At 45.3% G+C, this 18,261-nt stretch overlaps 1 protein-coding gene across 2 annotated transcripts in view; it reads left to right on the top strand.

Moving 5' to 3' along the window:
* Positions 1-18,261, top strand: part of ACLY (ATP citrate lyase) — a 46,397-nt gene that overhangs the window by 21,444 nt on the left and 6,692 nt on the right. For both annotated transcript variants that reach the window (XM_043999649.1, XM_043999650.1), the window contains 8 exons: positions 3,041-3,182; positions 4,133-4,301; positions 5,227-5,331; positions 6,877-7,073; positions 8,330-8,411; positions 9,906-10,016; positions 16,086-16,213; positions 16,997-17,090. In XM_043999649.1, coding sequence (XP_043855584.1) covers positions 3,041-3,182; positions 4,133-4,301; positions 5,227-5,331; positions 6,877-7,073; positions 8,330-8,411; positions 9,906-10,016; positions 16,086-16,213; positions 16,997-17,090 — 1,028 coding nt within the window. The remainder of the gene's footprint in view (positions 1-3,040; positions 3,183-4,132; positions 4,302-5,226; positions 5,332-6,876; positions 7,074-8,329; positions 8,412-9,905; positions 10,017-16,085; positions 16,214-16,996; positions 17,091-18,261) is intronic.

The raw sequence follows: 18,261 nt of genomic DNA on the forward strand, positions 1-18,261 counted from the left end.
ATTTCAAATGCTCATTCTTACCCAAAATGACCACATCTCCTACTCTTCTTGTCCCTACCTTCCCCCATCCCCCACACTGGTTTCTATGGGCTCCCAAGGAGCATCAGGGATGTGCTTAGATTTTTCTTCCTTTTCCTATCCATGGGAATAGGAACTGGGAAGGGAGAATGTTCAGGAGGCAGGCCAGTTACCCTGGTTAATATATAAATTGGGTAATTGAAAGCGGTCTATAATTTTGTGTGTGTTGACATCATCAAGATCACCCTAGATAGGTAGGATAGTTGGGGTGGCATAAACGTCTAGTTTGACTGTTGGGTCACTGACTTTAAGGTAGAAAACAAGTGATTAGAAAGATGCTATTTGTGGGATCCCTGAGAAACCCCCCCAAATGATCATGACCAGCAGGGTTTCCCCAAAGAAAAGAATCCGAAAGGACATGTTATTATTCCCATCATAATGCACAAGAGTTGTAGGCCTTGATCCCTACTAAAGCGTATGAGGCCTCTGTCTGCCCTTCTCTCAGGGAGCCGGTTTGGTGAAATAGAATCTTGAAAGAGAGTTGTCGTTCTTTCCCGCTGCCTGCCCCTTTGTTTCTGTGCTGGCTGCTGCTGAGTTCTGAGCATAGTAGGCAGGGAGGTGGGGCCAGAGTGAGAGCAGAGCTTGGTCTTTGGGCAGGAGCAGGGAGAGAACACCATCCTCTCCTCAGCTTCTCTGCCCCCACGGGGAGCTGGGGGTCCTGGCTTCATCCCTCTGGCCACCTTTTGGGCTTGTTCCACCTCCCTGATCACAATGCCGATCCGGAACTGCCCTCGTCCCTCTCCCCAGTTTTTCCATAAATATCGACATGAGCCTCAACTTGTGCTGTCCACACCAGCTTCGGAGGCCAGTGGGTCAGGGATTGTTTTTAGCCGACATATAAACTCTTGCTCCCATTAAAGATGGGAATGGCCTGGGATGGAGAAGCGTTTTCTGGGGCTTCCACTTCCCTTTAGCCCCTTAGGAGACCAGGTGCTAATCTCCTGCTTTTCAGGAGCCTACAGGGGGTCTAAAAGTCCCACTGGGTTTGAGGGAGCGGGTCGAGAGCCCAAGGATGGATGGCTGGTGACAGTGGTATTTTTTTTTTTTACTTGGGTACCTTCAGTTTTATAAATTATTGCTAATTATTGCCTCTGCTACTCCCTAGCTTCCTCATGTGGGCCTTAGTCTCCTCATCTCTAAAATGGGCAGAGGTTGGACCAGGTGATACCCTGTCTCTAAAGTTCTCTAGCAGATCTAGCTGGGGTCCTGCTGGATACTTCTTGTAACTGGGACAAATGAATGAATTTGTTGCCTGAAGAAATGGGAAATTTTTTTGTTTTTTGTTTTGGGACTGGAGCTAGGCCTTAGGGGTCTAGGGAATCTCTCCTTTGCATGCAGATCAATATCTGCTTCTCAGCCTTGTCTCAGAGAGTTGCCTATGGTCCTAAGAGAACTGAAATGACTAGTCCAGAGTCACACAGCCAGTGTCAGAAGCAGGGCTTGAAGGTATTGTGATTCTTGAGGCTAGTTCAGGATGACTAGCCAAGACATTTCTCTCCTCTAGAGAGTTATGATATATGAGGTATGATTACAAAGACATATATCTGGGGCAGCTAGATGACTCGATGGATAGATCACTGGCCCTGGAGTCAGAAAGACCTGAGTTCAAATCCAGCCTCATACACACTAGCTGTGTGACTCTGGATAAGTCACTTAAGCCTTATTGCCTCCCAAAAAAAGAAAGAAAGAAAGAATAAATATATCCCGTTGCTGGCTGCCTGATCCCTTTATCTCTAGGGAAACAGGTTAATGTGCTACCTCTCCAAGGCAAGGTTGCAGACATGTTAAAAGATGAAGCTGATGCAAGATCACAGATCTTGCTATCGTTTTACAGATGAAGAACCTGAGGCCCATAGAGGTTAAGTATCTTGTCCCTGGACAAACAGGTAGTAAGTGACCTTGGTGAGATTCAAAATGGGGTCCAGTGACCTGCACCCTGATCACTGCACCCACCTTGCTTCGGTCTATTTTATTACAATTAAGATCAGATTCATCTAAACATCTTGTCTCCCCCACTCCCCCCATGAAGATCGGCTCTCCTGGGAGGTATGTTGTGTACACGTCCACATAGCCCCACTCCGTCACTAGCCTCTGGGGTAATGAGTGAGGTGACAGCTCTCCTGTTGGTCCTATTGTCAGAGGCTTCTCAACTAGAACAAAAAGAAGGTTCTGCTTGCCAGGGCTCTTGTTCCCTCCCTTCTACCCCTTGTCTTCCTGCCTAACTGCTGAGGACCCCTCAGGGAACATGTGGTTGTGGCCCAGTGGTTACAATGGAAAGAAGGGGATGGGAGCAGGGAGAGGTACGTGCCAGGGGGTGTGGCTTCCCCCTTTTGATGGAATCCTTAGGAACTCAGTAGTGATGGGCTGGGATTCTGAATAGTCCAATAGTCATTCCCATTGCCTTGAATTCTGACTCCTTTGGGGGAGACATGATAACTTGAACGACATGGAAGTAGTTTTTGTTGTAGGGTAGTTTCCACTTTAGGGGGAAGGGCAGGATTTGCCACCCCAATTATATAAACAAAGTAGGGAGGAGCATTGTTTAACCAAAGAAAGCAAACTTTTAGAACCAACATCCCATTGGCAAATACACATAATTCAACAATTAGAAATGATTCTTATCGTGTCAGTCAAGCAGGTCCAGCAGGATTTAGCAATACTTTCCCACTGTTTCAGTTACCAGCTATGCTTGAAAGTAATAACACTTCATTTTAGAGTATTGTTTATATTCAGACAATTTAGGCTAGTTTCAGGTTAATGAGGTTTTAGTAGAACATTAGTCACGTTTGACTATTAATGTATTACTTCAGCATCTCTCTGGAATGTGGACAGCTCTCCCCTCTCCCCCCCACCCTCCCCACTATAGAACCGACTTGGATTTGGGGTCCAGGGCAGGTGGGGAGGAGCCCTAGTGATCCAGGCCCTTGTACTCTGTCCTGTCCTTTCTCCTCTGCCAATATAGGAAAGGCCACAACCCTCTTCAGCAGACACACCAAGGCCATCGTGTGGGGCATGCAGACGCGGGCCGTGCAAGGCATGCTTGACTTTGACTACATCTGCTCCCGTGATGAGCCCTCGGTGGCTGCCATGGTCTATCCTTTCACGTGAGTCAACCTGACTAAGACAGGCCTGGAGGCTCGTGGGTGGCTTCTAGCATGGCTCTGTGTGTGTGTGTGTGTGTGTGTGTGTGTGTGTGTGTGTGTGTGTGTGTGTGTGTGTGTACATACATACATGTACCTTGCCCCCTGGCAAAGGGAATTAAAAGATCCATGATGCTGTACTTCTCGAGCCACATCCATATAATGGGGATAACAATACATGTATCATCACTTCTCATTTAGGGTTCTAGTGAAGAAAGACTTTGTAGGCTAAAGTACATGCTAAATAGGAATTACGCTGACTGAAATCTGCAAAAGAGATCTCTGTGGGCAGCCATCCTGAGAAATGATCTGTCCTACCTACAGGCAAGGAAAATGACACTTAGCTGATGGGTGACCCCTGAGCAAGCTTCAAGCAGTCTCAGGGGATAATAGCACCTCCCTCCCAAGATGATCATGGGGAGGGTCCAAGGAAATACCATAAGTTAAACTCTTTGCAAACCTTTTTTAAAGCCCCATGTGAATGCTAGCTGTTATTACTCCATCGGGTGGGAATTCCCTTAGTTAAGTTCTTAGGGTCAAAGATGTAGTACTAGAAGGGACTTTTGAGGTCATCCAGTCCAGCCTCTTAATTTTGCAAGTGAGGCAGCAGTCTTGCTTGAGACCCTTCAGGTTGTAAGAGGCAAGGCCTAAAGTTGCTCCCCACTCGTGATAAAAATGTAGGGTGTGGGGCAGCTAGGTGGCGCAGTGGATAGAGCACCGGCCCTGGAGTCAGGAGTACCTGGGTTCAAATCCGGCCTCAGACACTTAACACTTACTAGCTGTGTGATCCTGGGCAAGTCACTTAACCCCAATTGCCTCACTAAAAAAAAAAAAAAATGTAGGGTGTTCTTTCCTGCTCCCTGCCCCCCAGCTCCCCTGTCCCACCCTCCTCCCCACTTCCATTTCTCTCATAGTGGTGACCACAAGCAGAAGTTCTACTGGGGCCACAAGGAGATCCTGATCCCTGTTTTCAAGAACATGGCAGATGCCATGAAGAAGCACCCCGAAGTTGATGTACTGATCAACTTTGCCTCCCTCCGCTCTGCCTATGACAGCACCATTGAGACCATGAATTACTCACAGGTGGGTGAGCTGTACTGCCCAGGGAAACATTTGCAAGTTGTTGGGGTAGACCTCAACTCCTGCATTCAGAGCCAGTGCCCAGAGCCACTGGAAGCCTCTGTTGCTGCCCCCTGGCACCCCTGCCTCCCCGCTCACTGCCCTGGGTTTATCAGTGCTCATCTATACATGGCTTTAATCTCATCTGGCAGCCTTCTGATTTCTTGTTTGCTGTCAACCTGATGTGTATGCAAGGGATGAATGCCTTTTAATATTGGACAGAACAAAGGAGAATTGAAAGGTGACTCCAAAGTTGGTATTCAAATGCAAATAGTTTTGCCTTTGTTAAATGAATGACATGTTCTTTAATCATCCCAGACCTGTTCACTGCCCACTGGTACAAGTGATAGTTGACCGTGCCATCTGCCCTTTCCCCTGCTCCCTCTCGGGGATCACTGTGGCAGAGAACAAATAGTACAGACAGTCATTGCCCTCTGTACCAACTGAAGCTAAGCAGGAGTGATCTGGACAGAGATAGAGGCAGGGATGATTATAAAGGGGTAAAGGGAGACTAGACTTGTTTGCATTAAGTTCTGGCTAATGGACAGGTATTTTGGGAAAGGAAAGTGGACTTTGACTTGAGTAGGAGAAAGTGGGGTAAATGTATACATACACTGACTCCAAAGTGTTTGTACTTGCTCAGGCATCTGATGATGACTCTTGTCTGCATCTGGTCCTATCCAGATGAAGGGAGTGGTCTTGGCCTTGGAGGAAAGACTGTTGAGAATGGGGGGGGGGGGGGGGCAGGAATCAGTGCTTAGAATTCAGATGATGATCCTTAGCGTTTCAGAGGTGAGCAGAGCAAACTGCTCCAACCTCCATTTCCCTGGCCTGGAAGAGGTGAGTGGGGTCCGTTCTTTACAATCTCTTTCTCTCTTTCCATTTACAGATTCGTACCATTGCCATCATTGCTGAAGGCATCCCTGAGGCTCTCACCAGGAAGCTGATTAAAAAGGCAGATCAGAAGGGAGTAACCATCATAGGACCTGCTACTGTAAGCTTTCCTTCTTTTACCTTGTGATTACATCCTGTTTGTAATCCTGTTTCAGGGACTGAACCAAAAAGAGCAGAAAGAAAGATTCTGAGACACCCCACCCCCTCTCTCTCTCACACACACACACACACACACACACACACACACACACATGAGATGTGGTTGTTTCAAGGTGGAAGGATTCTCTGTTCCTCTTCTTATTTCAGGGAGTCACTCCCATAAGTTGGTTTTGGTTTGGTTTGGGTTTTTGGTGGGGCAGTGAGGGTTAAGTGACTTTCCTAGGGTCACACAGCTACTAAAAGTATCATGTGTCTGAGGTCAGATTTGAACTCAGGTCCTCCTGAATCCAGGGCCAGTGCTTTATCCACTGTGCCACCTAGCTGCCCCTCCTTAGCTATTCTTGAAGGGCATCCTCCACTCAGCTGCCAAATTATCTTCCCAAGGCACAAGTCTCACTTTTTACTCCAGAAACTCCAGTGGTTGCCTTTCACCTCTAGTATCAAACAGAAAATCCTTTGCGTGGCTTGTAAAGCCCTTCACAACCTGGGCCCTTATTTTATTTCCCTCTACATCCTCTACAAGTCAGTAACAGTGGCTTCTTTCAATTTCTTGACTCCCTCTGGGCATTTCCTGGCCGTCCCCTTGCTTGGGTCCCTTTGCATCATTCTCATCTCTGCCTCCCAGCTTCCTGGCTTCTTTCAAGTCTCAGCTCAGATTCCACCTTTCCCCAGGTCTTTCCTGGTCCCCTCCATGCCAGTGCCTTCCTTCTAAGTTTAACCTGCATATATCTTGTGTGTACAGGGTGGTTTATATGTTTGTTTTCTCCATTAGAATGGGAGCTCCTTAAGGACAGGGACTTTTCTATTCCCAGGGCTTAGCATAGTGTCTGGCACTTAATAAATGCTTGTTGACCTGACTTAAAAAAAAATATGCACGGGCAGTCCGCTCCCCTCCCCTTCTCTTCTCTCTTCTTTCTTCCCAATCCAGAGAAAGTCTCTGACCTTTCCAATGATTGGTCTCTTTAAGTATAAACAAAGGAGCCCTTGATTTTTGCCCCAGGGATTACCAAGTTAAAAGAAACTCTGTCTGGCTAAAGCCAAGATTTTAAACTTGAGAGAAGGACCTTCACATCTGAGAGACAGCTAGCTTTGAGAACGTTGGTGTTGGGAGACAGAATGAACACTTGAGTGTTAAGCTAACCTCCTAGGAGGTGTGTTATATCTGTTAACAGGGTTGTTTCTGGCGAGGATGTCCTGTCTTATACGGTCATGCCATAAGTGGTCAAGTTAAGGCAGAAAGCATTTTGTGTTCCTCTATGCTGTCATGTTATTTCCCCTCAACTTCTTTGTTTTGTTTTGTTTTGTTTTTTTGGAGGGGCAATGAGGATTAAGTGACTTGCCCAGGGTCACACAGCTAGTAAATGTTAAGTGTCTGAGGCTGGATTTGAACTCAGATACTCCTGAATCCAGGGCCGGTGCTCTTATCTACTATGCCACCTAGCTGCCCCTCCCCCCACTCTTCTGACTTGTCTCTTCTGCCCTGTAGGTTGGCGGGATTAAGCCAGGGTGCTTTAAAATTGGGAACACTGGTGGGATGCTGGACAACATTCTGGCATCTAAACTGTACCGGCCTGGCAGCGTGGCCTATGTTTCCCGCTCCGGAGGCATGTCCAATGAGCTCAACAATATCATCTCCAGGACCACAGATGGTGTCTATGAGGGAGTGGCCATTGGTGGGGACAGGTAACTCTCAACAGGACCAGAGAAATGGGACGACCTGAGGCACCTAGGAGAGTTTAAATTTCATGGGGAAGTAAACTCAGAGAGAGAGTGTGTGTGTGTGTGTGTGTGTGTTGGCAGGGAGGGGTCAGATCTGTAGACCTGAATGGGTTGGGTTCCTTTCTGACTCCTTGGACAAGTCGCTTAATCTCTCTTCTCCTCAGTTTGACGGTCTAGAAAATGGTTTCCATGCTTACTTTCCCTCACAGGACTGTTGTGAGCAAAAGATCAGATATTTCAAAAGATGGGTGATTTCATCAGTTTGGGTATTCCCACCACTATTAAGATCAGAGCCTCATTCATAGCTTAGTACATGGCCTTCATGAGTGGTTTATAACCAAAAGAGAAAAGGAAATGTCCTTGATCTTTACCTGGGGGTGGCCGGCCCTCACGAGGATGGGCCTCTGCAAACCGAGCAAGGTTGATCTTGGACAGTGAGCACACACTCCACAGCCTCGCCTTTCCACTCTCCAAGGATCGGCGCACCTCATGATGGCTTGATCTAGATTTCTGATGCTCAGGTTCATCTTCCCATTACAGTGAGGCACCTGAGGATAAAATAGCAGACAGGGAATGTATTTTTTGAAACGTAAATCTTCCGTCAAGGTAACAGATGTTAGCCTAGAATAAATATTGTTAGAGGGCCTAAAGAAGCCCCTTCTTCCAGAACGGCCCATATTTATCCTGTCCCAAATACTAAAGGGATTAATAATAATAACTAACATTTATATAATGTTTATTATGTTCCAGGCACTATAAGTGCTTTACAATCTTTAGCTCATTTGAGAAATGGTCAGGTTCTGAATTAGGATCTTCTATACATGATTTCTAGTGCCCTTTCTCAAGAAAAGAGTAGCTTAAACTGTTGATGGTTTTGTTTTGGGGAGGAGGGGGTTGGGTTTTTTATGTGAGGAGAGGCAGTTGGGGTGAAGTGACTTGCCCAGGGTCACACAGCTAATAGTGTCTGAAGCTGGATTTGAACTCAGGTCCTCCTGACTCCAGGGCCTGTGATCTATCCACTGCACTACCTAGCTGTCCCTCAACTGTTACTGTTTTCCATAAGGAAACTACATTTAGACTGGTAACTCTAGTATGGTTTATACAATTTCATTTTATTCATTATAAATTTCACTGTAGCCAACAAAACCCAACATTTCATTGTGTGTTCTTTAAAAACAACAGCTCTCTTCTGAACCCCTTTTATCATTTCTTACTTTCAGATACCCAGGCTCAACATTCATGGACCATGTCTTGCGTTATCAGGACACTCCGGGAGTGAAGATGATTGTGGTGCTTGGGGAGGTGAGTCTTTTGTTCTGACCCTGCTCCACAACCCTGGCCACTGAGGGATTCTGAGAGGCAGTAGAGGGTAATAGAGAGAGAGAGAGAGAGAGAGAGAGAGAGAGAGAGAGCTGCCTTGAACTCAGGAAGATTACCTGGATTCAGGTCCTGCTTCTGGGGAACTGTGAGCAGCTTCTAAGGCTTTGTTCTACAAATGACTTGCCAGTCTGCATTGGTAGAAGGAGTTTCCACATGGCATGCCTCTCCTCAGTCTTCTTGCCCCAATACTAAGTCTCAGATCCAGATCAGAATCCCAGCAGCGTTGACTGGAAGAGGGAGGCAAGCCTCAGCCAGGTGGCACAGCCTGTCTGGCCAGGTTCTTGTCCTGGGAGGGAGTGAATTTAGAATCCTTATTCTAGTTGGAAAAGTCATTCCTCTGCTTCCTGCCTCCAGGTAGTCCATCTATTTCTTTGCTCTTTTTTTTTTTCCCCTGAGGCAATAGGGGTTTAAGTGACTTGCCCAGGGTCACACAGCTAGAGTAAGTGTTAAGTGTCTGAGGCCAGATTTGAACTCAGGTATTCGTGACTCCAGGGCAGATACTCCATCTATTTCTAAATCATCCTATATATTTTAAAAAAAATTTTTCCAGTTAACAAAAATCCATTTTTCTCTCCTTCCCTTAAAAAAAAAAAAGAAAAGAGGGGCAGCTAGATGGCGCAGTGGATAAAGCATCTGCCCTGGAGTCAGGAGTACCTGAGTTCAAATCCGGTCTCAGACACTTAACACTTAGTAGCTGTGTGACCCTGGGCAAGTCACTTAACCCCAATTGCCTCACTTAAAAAAAAAAGAAAGAAAGAAAGAAAAATTCATCTGGGACAACTGTTCAGTCAAGCAAAACAGATTCCTTCATCAGCCTAAGTAATTTCTTCTATTCAAGATAAAAACAAGGAATCTTCTTATTTTGAAACATGTTTCAGAACCTTCCTTAGCCTACTTTGTCCATTACCCTGAATTTTTTTGGGGGGGTGGGGCAATGGGGGTTAAGTGACTTGCCCAGGTTCACACAGCTAGTGTCAAGTGTCTGAGGCTGGATTTGAACTTGGGTCCTCCTGAATCCAGGGCCAGTGCTTTATCCACTGCGCCACCTAGCTGACCCATATTACCCTGACTTTCAGCAGGTTTTTTTGTTGTCTGACCTGCATGCTCAATCATGAAACTTAAGGTCCCTTTCTTTGTATCTGACTCAGTAGAGAGAGAATAGCATTTTAACCATAGGGATGCTGAAAACAAGGCGTCGTCTGATTCTGTGTTGGCTGCCTGGTGTTTAGATACATTTGTGGTGTGGGAAGATGGAGGATGGGGAGCAGGGTGGCTTGTGGGAGAATGGTCCCCTTGAGTGCCTGCCTTATTTAAGAAGGTTTTTGAGTCAAGTCTCCCCCTGCTTCTGAAATGACAAGCACGGTTGTTTCTTAGCACATGGGCATTCATGTCCCACTTCTTTCCATCTCCCTTTAGATAGGGGGCACGGAGGAGTACAAGATCTGTCAGAGTGTCAAGGAAGGTCGGATCACAAAGCCCGTCGTCTGCTGGTGTATCGGTACTTGTGCCACCATGTTTTCCTCTGAGGTATGTGTTACATCTTTCTCCTGGCTCCTTCCATCCCCATTTAGTTTGTGCCCTATCCTCAGAAGCTGTCAGTAAGCACCTATTAAGCAACTGCTGTATGTATCAGGAATACAAAGACCTTACACTCTTTCAGGAGAGACACATACAGAATGAATACAAGGTACTTAGGGAAGACAGCAGATTGGTCAAAGGAGTAGTCAGGAAAAGCATTATGTGGAAGGTCACCACCTTGAGCTGCATCCTGAAGGAAGCAAAAGATTGTGTAAAAAGGGAGTGCATTCAAGGCATAGGACAGCTAGGGGGCATAGTGAACAGCCCAGCTTGGAGTCAGGAAGACTCATCTTCCTGAGTTCAAATCCAGCCTCAGACACTTAAGCTGGGTGATCCTGGGCACATCACTTAACCCTGCTTGCCTCAGTTTCCTCATCTGTAAAAGGAGCTGGAGAAAGACATGACAAACCACTCCAGTATGTCTTCCAAGAAAACCCCAAATGGAGTCATGAGGAGTCAGACATGACTAAAAAATGACTTGCAGAAAAAACATTTGAGGCATGGGAAAAGGCCACAGTAGAGGCCTGGAGATGGGAAGTGGAGGGCCATATCTGAGGATAGTTTTTCCAGACTAAATAGTGAGGGATAAAAATATAATGAGGCTGGAGAGAGGTTAGGGCCAATTTGTTTAGTCAAATTTATATTTGAGCCTGGAAGGAATAGGAAGCCTTTGGTGTTTATTGAGTAGGGGAATGACATTCTTATGTCTGCCCCTAAAGAAAGTCACTTTGTTGGGTTTTTTGGGTGTTTTTGTTTTTGTTTTTTGTGGGGCAATGAGGGTTAAGTGACTTGCCCAGGATCACACAGCTAGTAAGTGTCAAATGTCTTAGGCTGGATTTGAACTCAGGTCCTCCTGAATCCAGGGCCGGTGCTTTATCCACTGTGCCACCTAGCTGCCCCCGAGGAAAGTCACTTTGGAAGCTACATGGAGGATAGATTGGAGTGAGGAGAGCCTTGAGGCCAGAAGACCACTTAGGAATCCATTGACATAGTACAGATGACTATGGGCCTGAATTAGGATGGTAGCTAGATGAATAGACAGCCAGGATTGGCTAGAAGAGATTTTGTGGAGGTAGAAGTGGCAGGAATGGGGGTGGCTAGGTGGCGCAGTGGATAAAGCACCAGCCCTGGAGTCAGGAGTGCCTGAGTTCAAATCTGGCCTCAGACATTTGACACTTACTAGCTGTGTGACCCTGGGCAAGTCACTTAACCCCAATTGCCTCACAAAAAAAAAGAAAAAGAAAAGAAGCAGCAGGGCTTGGCAACTGATTGGCTATATGGTGACGGGAGGGAGAGAGAGGAACCTGAGAGGCTGGAAGAATAGTGGTGCCCTCGACAGCAATAGGGAAGGTTTTAGGAGACATTTCTAGATCATCCATTCTGAAACATCCAGTAAGTAAGCAATTGATAATATGGGAGTGGAGGTCAGGAGAGAGATGAGGACTGCTTATGTTCCTATGTGATTCCTCTGCATAGAGGCGATAATTTAAACCCATGGGAGATGATGAGGTCACCAAGAGAGAGAACAGGGCCCAGGTCAGAGCCTTAGGGCAGACTCACAGGGTCATTATCCTCTGAATCAGTGTTAATGAGCTCCTCATTATGTGGGCATTTTAATGACAGACATGTTCCAGGCCAGCCAGGCTATGGCTTTTCTGTTGCAAGGCCTCAGCTTCTAAAATCTTTTATGACCAGCTTACGCAGAAGTCATTTACATCTGGCCATGATGACTCCCTCCTATTACTTAGATTTGCAGAGGAAATTAGTACCAGAAGGCCCATTTATTCGGTAATAGGAAGGAATGATAACACCAAGCTAAATTCTGAATCCTCAAGGCATCTGGACAATATGTGGAACTATGCATGAAATAAAATTAAGATTGAAGGGTTGCTTAGGGAACATGGAAGAATCCCAGCTTTGAGAGATGGGTATTCTAAGAGATAATCTCCTCAGGCTGTGATAATATAATAAGACACCAATCTCCTGCCACAGGAGACGCAGCCTGCCCTGCTGTTTGTAGACTGCTAACCCGCCAAGGCCTTTAGATCACACCCACATTTTTTCTTACAATGAAAAGAATTCTGTTATAAATTATAATGAAGGGGCAGGTAGGTGGCGCAGTAGATAGAGCACCGGCCCTGGATTCAGGAGGACCTGAGTTCAAATTTGACCTCAGACACTTGACACTTACTAGCTGTATGGACCCTAGGCAAGTCACTTAACCCCAATTGCCTCACCAAAAAAAAAAAAAATTATAATGAAAAATAACAGTGATTATTCCCAGAGTCCTTGGTCCTAATTGCTTGAAGACAGGGAGAGAGACTCCAGGGGCATGTGAAGCCTTTCCTGCCTTTTCCTTGCTGATGAACCTCTCTCTTTTCTGAATGCCTGTTTACACTTGAGATCTGTACCAGACTGTAGCCCCCTTGCACGGTGATCACGACGTGCGGTCAGGAGCATCCACTCAGGGCTTGATTGCACCATCCTCTTGCAGTATCTACCAGCTGCTCTTCCCCACTTAGAGATGAAGATGACTTCTTTGATTATTACCTCCTGGAGGCTTTCCCAGAAGCCATGACCTTTTGGAAATTTTAATTTATGTAAAACTATTCAGTTTGGGCAAGCTGTTTGTGAAGTTTGGGGATTATGTAAGCAAAAAGGTTGAGAGTGTCAGGGAATGATGAAAGACCCTTAGAGTAAGATAAGCATAGGGGAAGAGAAAGATGGCTGGTCTGTTGCCCACCCTCCTAAGAGGAGGGTATATTTCCACTCTCCTTGGGAGGGAATATCTCTTGAAGGGGTCAGTATGTGCTTCAGCCCAGATGAGTAGAGTAGCTAATATGCAGCTCATTCTAGACTTCTGAAAGAGTTTATAGCCTGGAGGTTCTTAAGCTGTGCTCTATTAACTTTTTTGAAGAATATTTTGAGGGGCAGCTAGCCGGCCAATTGGATAGAGCACCTGGCCCTGGAGTCAAGAGGACCTGAGTTCAAACTCAACCTCACAAACAAACAATGCCCCCCCCCCAAAGAAGTAGTTTTGTAAGACCATTATAAAACAAATGTTGCAAAGGATTACCACCCCAGCAGCTTTTTTTTTTGGAGGGGGCAGCAGTAAGGGCTTCATAGACAACCTGTGTCGGATGCACCTTTTCAGGGAAGAGGAAGAAGTGGCCTGGGAATGGACTCAGAAACTAGTTACAGGCTTAAGCAGAGGGATGGGTACCTTTTGACAGAACCCATGGTCTCCTGAGAATAACATTTTTAAATGCATGATGTAAAATGCCATTTGAGAGGCTTTGTTTTTTCCTTCTTTTTCAATATGGGGGAGGGGAGGTAAGAGATTTTGGGTAATTAAAAAAATAAAACACATAAGATTACAAATGAAACCAATTCTATTGAAATAGTTATCAAAAGCATGTGTACTTTTAAAAAAATTTTTGCATATTTTTTTGTTTTTTTGGTGAGGCAATTGGGGTTAAGTGACTTGCCCAGGGTCACACAGCTAGTAAGTGTTAAGTGTCTGGGGCTGGGTTTGAACTCAGGTCCTCCTGAATCCAGGGCCAGTGCTTTATCCACTGTGCCACCTAGCTGCCCCCTTACGAAACTTCTTAATGCAAGAAGTGATGATAAAGTAGTTCAGGATAGAGGTAATAGGCAGTCAGTCCTCCCACTTGACAAATCCTTGTACCTTTTAGATTAACTCCAGATGTGTCTGTCTAGCTCTGTGATGGCAAGGGTGGTGATGCCAGTGCTCAGTGATTCTATGGTTAAAGAAGATTGGTTGGTCAATATTGTGTACCTACTGTGGGCATGGGACTCCCCAACTTTAATGAGCACAGCTTGCTCCTGGGCTTGAACCTTTTTTCCATCTGGGGGGCTTCATCTTTTGTGTGTCTTGGCATCCTTGGGCCCATTCTGGTCATGAGCCCTTCTCAGAATATTTTTATTTTATTTTTTATTTTTTTAGTGAGGCAATATGGGTTAAGTGACTTGCCCAGGGTCACACAGCTAGTAAGTGTTAAGTGTCTGAGGCCGGATTTGAACTCAGGTCCTCCTGACTCCAGGGCTGGTGCTTTATCCACTGCGCCACCTAGCTGCCCGGGTTAGAATATTTTTAAATGCATAAAATAAAAAACCTAGGATTCCAAGGAAAAATCAATTCTATTGAAATATAGTTTATATGTATATATATATATACATACATACATATATATGTATATATAAATTTTTTTTTTGCAAGGAGCAGTGAGTGTTAAGTGACTTGCCCAGGGTCACACAGCTAGAAGATTTCTAGTTTCAAATTTTTCTCCATCCCCATCCCCAAGACAGCAAGTAACCTGATATAGGTTATATATGTACAGTCACATTAAATATATTTCTGCATTAGTCATGTAATGAGAGGAGAATCAGAGCAAAAAGGAAAAATCCCAAAAAAGAAAAACAATAGAAATAGTATGGTGCATCCAGATTCAATAGTTCTTTTTTTTTCCCCCTGGATTTGGAGAGTTTTGTTGTTTTTTTTTTTTGCGGGGCAATGGGGGTTAAGTGACTTGCCCAAGGTCACACAGATAGTAAGTGTCAAGTGTCTGAGGCCGGATTTGAACTCAGGAACTCCTGAATCCAAGGCCGGTGCTCTATCCCCTGCGCCACCTAGCTGCCCCCACACATTACTTTTTAAGAAATTGAACTGCTGAATGAGGCTTCCAAGGTTCACATTAAAAACAACAACACTCAGTGACGATTTTAGAGTAATGGACAACTGAGTCTGAGTAAATATAGAACCCAGTGAATAGATAAGTCCCATGAGGGATGTAATATAGGAATGATCAGAGTGGAGTGAGACTAATTTTGAAGAGGCCTCTGGGAGTCCTTAGGAGCTGAATTTTAGAGGAGATTGTTTTCCAGTGGACTCTCCAAGTAGGAGGAGGCAATATTAGCCCCACGGATAGAATGTAAGCTCTTTTGAGGGCAAGCACTATTTCACTTTTGCACTTGTGCCTCCAGTATCTAGCACAGTGTCTGGCATCACTTAATAAATGCTTGCTGGGGCAGCTATGTGGTGCAGTGGATAAAACACCAGCCCTGGATTCAGGCTGTGTGACCTTGGGCAAGTCACTTAACCCCTACTGCGGGGGGGGGGGGGGGCGCTCCCCCGCAAATAAATAAATAAATAAATAAATAAATAAATAAATAAATAAATAAATAAATAAATAAATAAATAAATGCTTGCTTCTTGCTTGCTGATTACTTCATTCAGAAGTGTCGTACACACAGCCTGCCAGATTCAAGGGTAATTGCGAAATATTTAACAAAATGCATAAAAATAAAATAAACTGTTCGGGGCAGCTAGGTGGTGCAGTGGATAAAGCACTAGCCCTGGAGTCAGGAGTACCTGAGTTCAAATCCGGCCTCAGACACTTAACTCTTACTAGCTGTGTGACCCTGGGCAAGTCACTTAACCCCAATTGCCTCACTAAAAATAAAATAAAACGTTCATAGGAGGTTGTCTAGGTTAGTGTGGCCCCTGGGGGCCTTTTGTACAGTTCAGTGTCTCTGTTAGAGATTGACACCCTTGATTTAATTGATAATGAGCTCTTCCTGCACCCAGCCTGGCTGCTTTCCCTGCCATATCTGTTTAGGGTGAAAAGACGATTTAAAGGCAAATAAAAGGGAAACTTAATCATATCACAGCTAGCAGACATGCAACTCTGAGAGTCTGTATAGGCCAAAACTACCAACAGGCTCACTTGGGGATTTCTTTATTAGACTCTTCCTCCTAGAAGACAGTCATTAGCACGTCCTCCTAAGAGAATATTTCTTGGTGCCATTGTTACAGCCGTATCAGACTTGGGTCTGTGCAGGCTGCTCAGGGCTCAAGATCTGATCCAGGCTTACATTTATTTTTGCTCCTATGGTTTTTTTTTCCTCCCTTTGATGGTTGGAGGGGAAGGGGGTATGGAGGTGGGAGTTAATAAAGCACCATCAGAGCAACATAAACTTTCTTGTGTTACTTCCCAGGTGCAGTTTGGCCACGCGGGCGCTTGTGCCAACCAGGCCTCAGAAACAGCAGTGGCAAAGAACCAGGCCTTGAAGGAGGCAGGAGTCTTTGTGCCCTGGAGCTTTGACGAGCTAGGCGAAATCATTCAGTAAGCTGGCTGTGTGTGTATATGTATGTGTCTAAGGTTTGAGAGGTGGCACAGACTTTTGAGATGTAAAGACCCCCTTATTCAGCCCACAAATACCTAGAGGCCTGATTTTATTAAAGTCTTTTCTCAGTTGATAATCGTAACAATAGTAGTGCTGTTACTGTGCATGTTGTTCTCCTGATTCTGCTCGCTTCACCTAGCATTAGTTCATGTAAGTCTTCACAAGTTTTTCTGAAACCATCTTTGGGGCTTTTTAAAAAGCAGATCCCCTGAGGTTTATCTTCCTGTTTGTTTTGATTTGGTTGATATGAAGATGACTTTGCATTTTCCTTAGTGTATATATCAGATGAAGACTGGCTAAAGGGCAGATGGGTCCAGATGCATGCTCAGGCCTACTATCTTTTGCAGATGATTCACAAATAACTTAAGAACTGACTTTAGTTCTCAATGCTATTTCTTTTTTCCATGTCTTAAACCCATTTGTCTTTATGGTTCCTATGTTTCTCCCTTTAAAATCACTGAGGTCCCAGGGGGAAAAACTAGCATAGAGGCAAAAGGTGGTTTTTTGTTTTGTTTTTTTACTTGTTTGCATTTGGGGAAGCTTTCCACCTGTTCTTAGGTAGATTTCAGGTCTCTGATGATTGATGGGAATAGACTGGGGAAGGCTAGATAGACTAAGCCAAAAGACCTGGGGTAAAGTGAGCTATTTAAATTGCTTAGAGCATCCCCTCTTAGTGAAAGGCACGCTTTTCTGCTTCTTAACTTTCTCATCCTCTTCCTCAGGAATGTGTATGAAGATCTTGTTGCCAAAAAAGTCATTACACCTGCTCAGGAGGTCCCTCCCCCCACTGTGCCAATGGATTACTCCTGGGCCCGGGTAAGTGTCACCAGCAAACCAAAGGTTTGGGAAATGTCAGGCAGCCTCAGTCCGAATCCACAGTTCTGCTTAAACTCTGGGGAATAGTTCGAGGTTGCTTCTTCCCCATTTGTTTTGATAAGGGTATCTCTTCAGGGTTTGTCATATGAACCCAAGGATCATACAGATAGTGTCTCCTCTTGAAGTCCCCTGGGGAAGTGTATCTAGGGCTCTCCCCAAAGGATGACCTGGGTGTTTGACTATTTGTTTGTTTTTTAGTGAGGCATTTGGGGTTAAGTGACTTGCCCAGGGTCACACAGCTAGTAAGTGTTAAGTGCCTGAGGCCAGATTTGAACTCAGGTCCTCCTGACTCCAGGGCCATTGCTCTATCCACTGCGCCACCTAGCTGCCCCATGGGTGTTTGACCATTGATTGATGATTGCTCTTGCCTTGTGGTAGGGTGTGGAGGGTGAAGCTGACACATTGAAAAGTCAGAGGATAGACTAAATGACCCAAATTACTTGTATAACTGAATCTTTGTGTGATTGGCCCAAAGAGTGCTGATTGCGAGTGGGCATAGGGGTGGCAGAACATTGAGGTAGTTCTGAACTTGGGACAACCCATTGCAAGCAGCCATTTGGACTTTAGAATTGTGGGGGCAGTGGAGGCAGGGGTCAGCTAGGTGGTGCAGGGGATAAAGTATCAACCCTGGATTCAGGAGTACCTGAGTTCAAATCTGGCCTCAGACATTTGACACTAGCTGTGTGACCCTGGGCAAGTCACATAACCCCATTGCCCCGCCCGCACCCCCCCCAAAAAAAAAAAATAATAATTGTAGAGGCAGCTTGACATCAAGGAGTAACTTTCTCAAACTACGGGATTTTCTCAGGTGGCACATTTATTTCAGTCTAGCTGTTTGATAAGAACAGAGGGATGAAAGTAAAGACTATGTGAGAGAAAAGCTGACATTGCCAGAACAGGGAAGACATGTCAAGATATGATTCCAATAGGACTGAGGTGCCACTGCTTCCCCAACCATAAAAAAAAGTACATGGTTCAGATCACTCTGGAGGGCCTCAGGTCTATGTCCTTGGGTATGGGGAGGGGAAGGGAAGTGGAGGGGGCATGGCGCACGTAGGGTGAGTGCCATTAGTCTCTGCTTAGCTGCTTTTCTCTCTGCTGTGATCTCTAG

This window comes from Dromiciops gliroides, chromosome 4 (genome assembly GCF_019393635.1).
Source record: "Dromiciops gliroides isolate mDroGli1 chromosome 4, mDroGli1.pri, whole genome shotgun sequence".
NCBI lineage: Eukaryota > Metazoa > Chordata > Mammalia > Microbiotheria > Microbiotheriidae > Dromiciops > Dromiciops gliroides.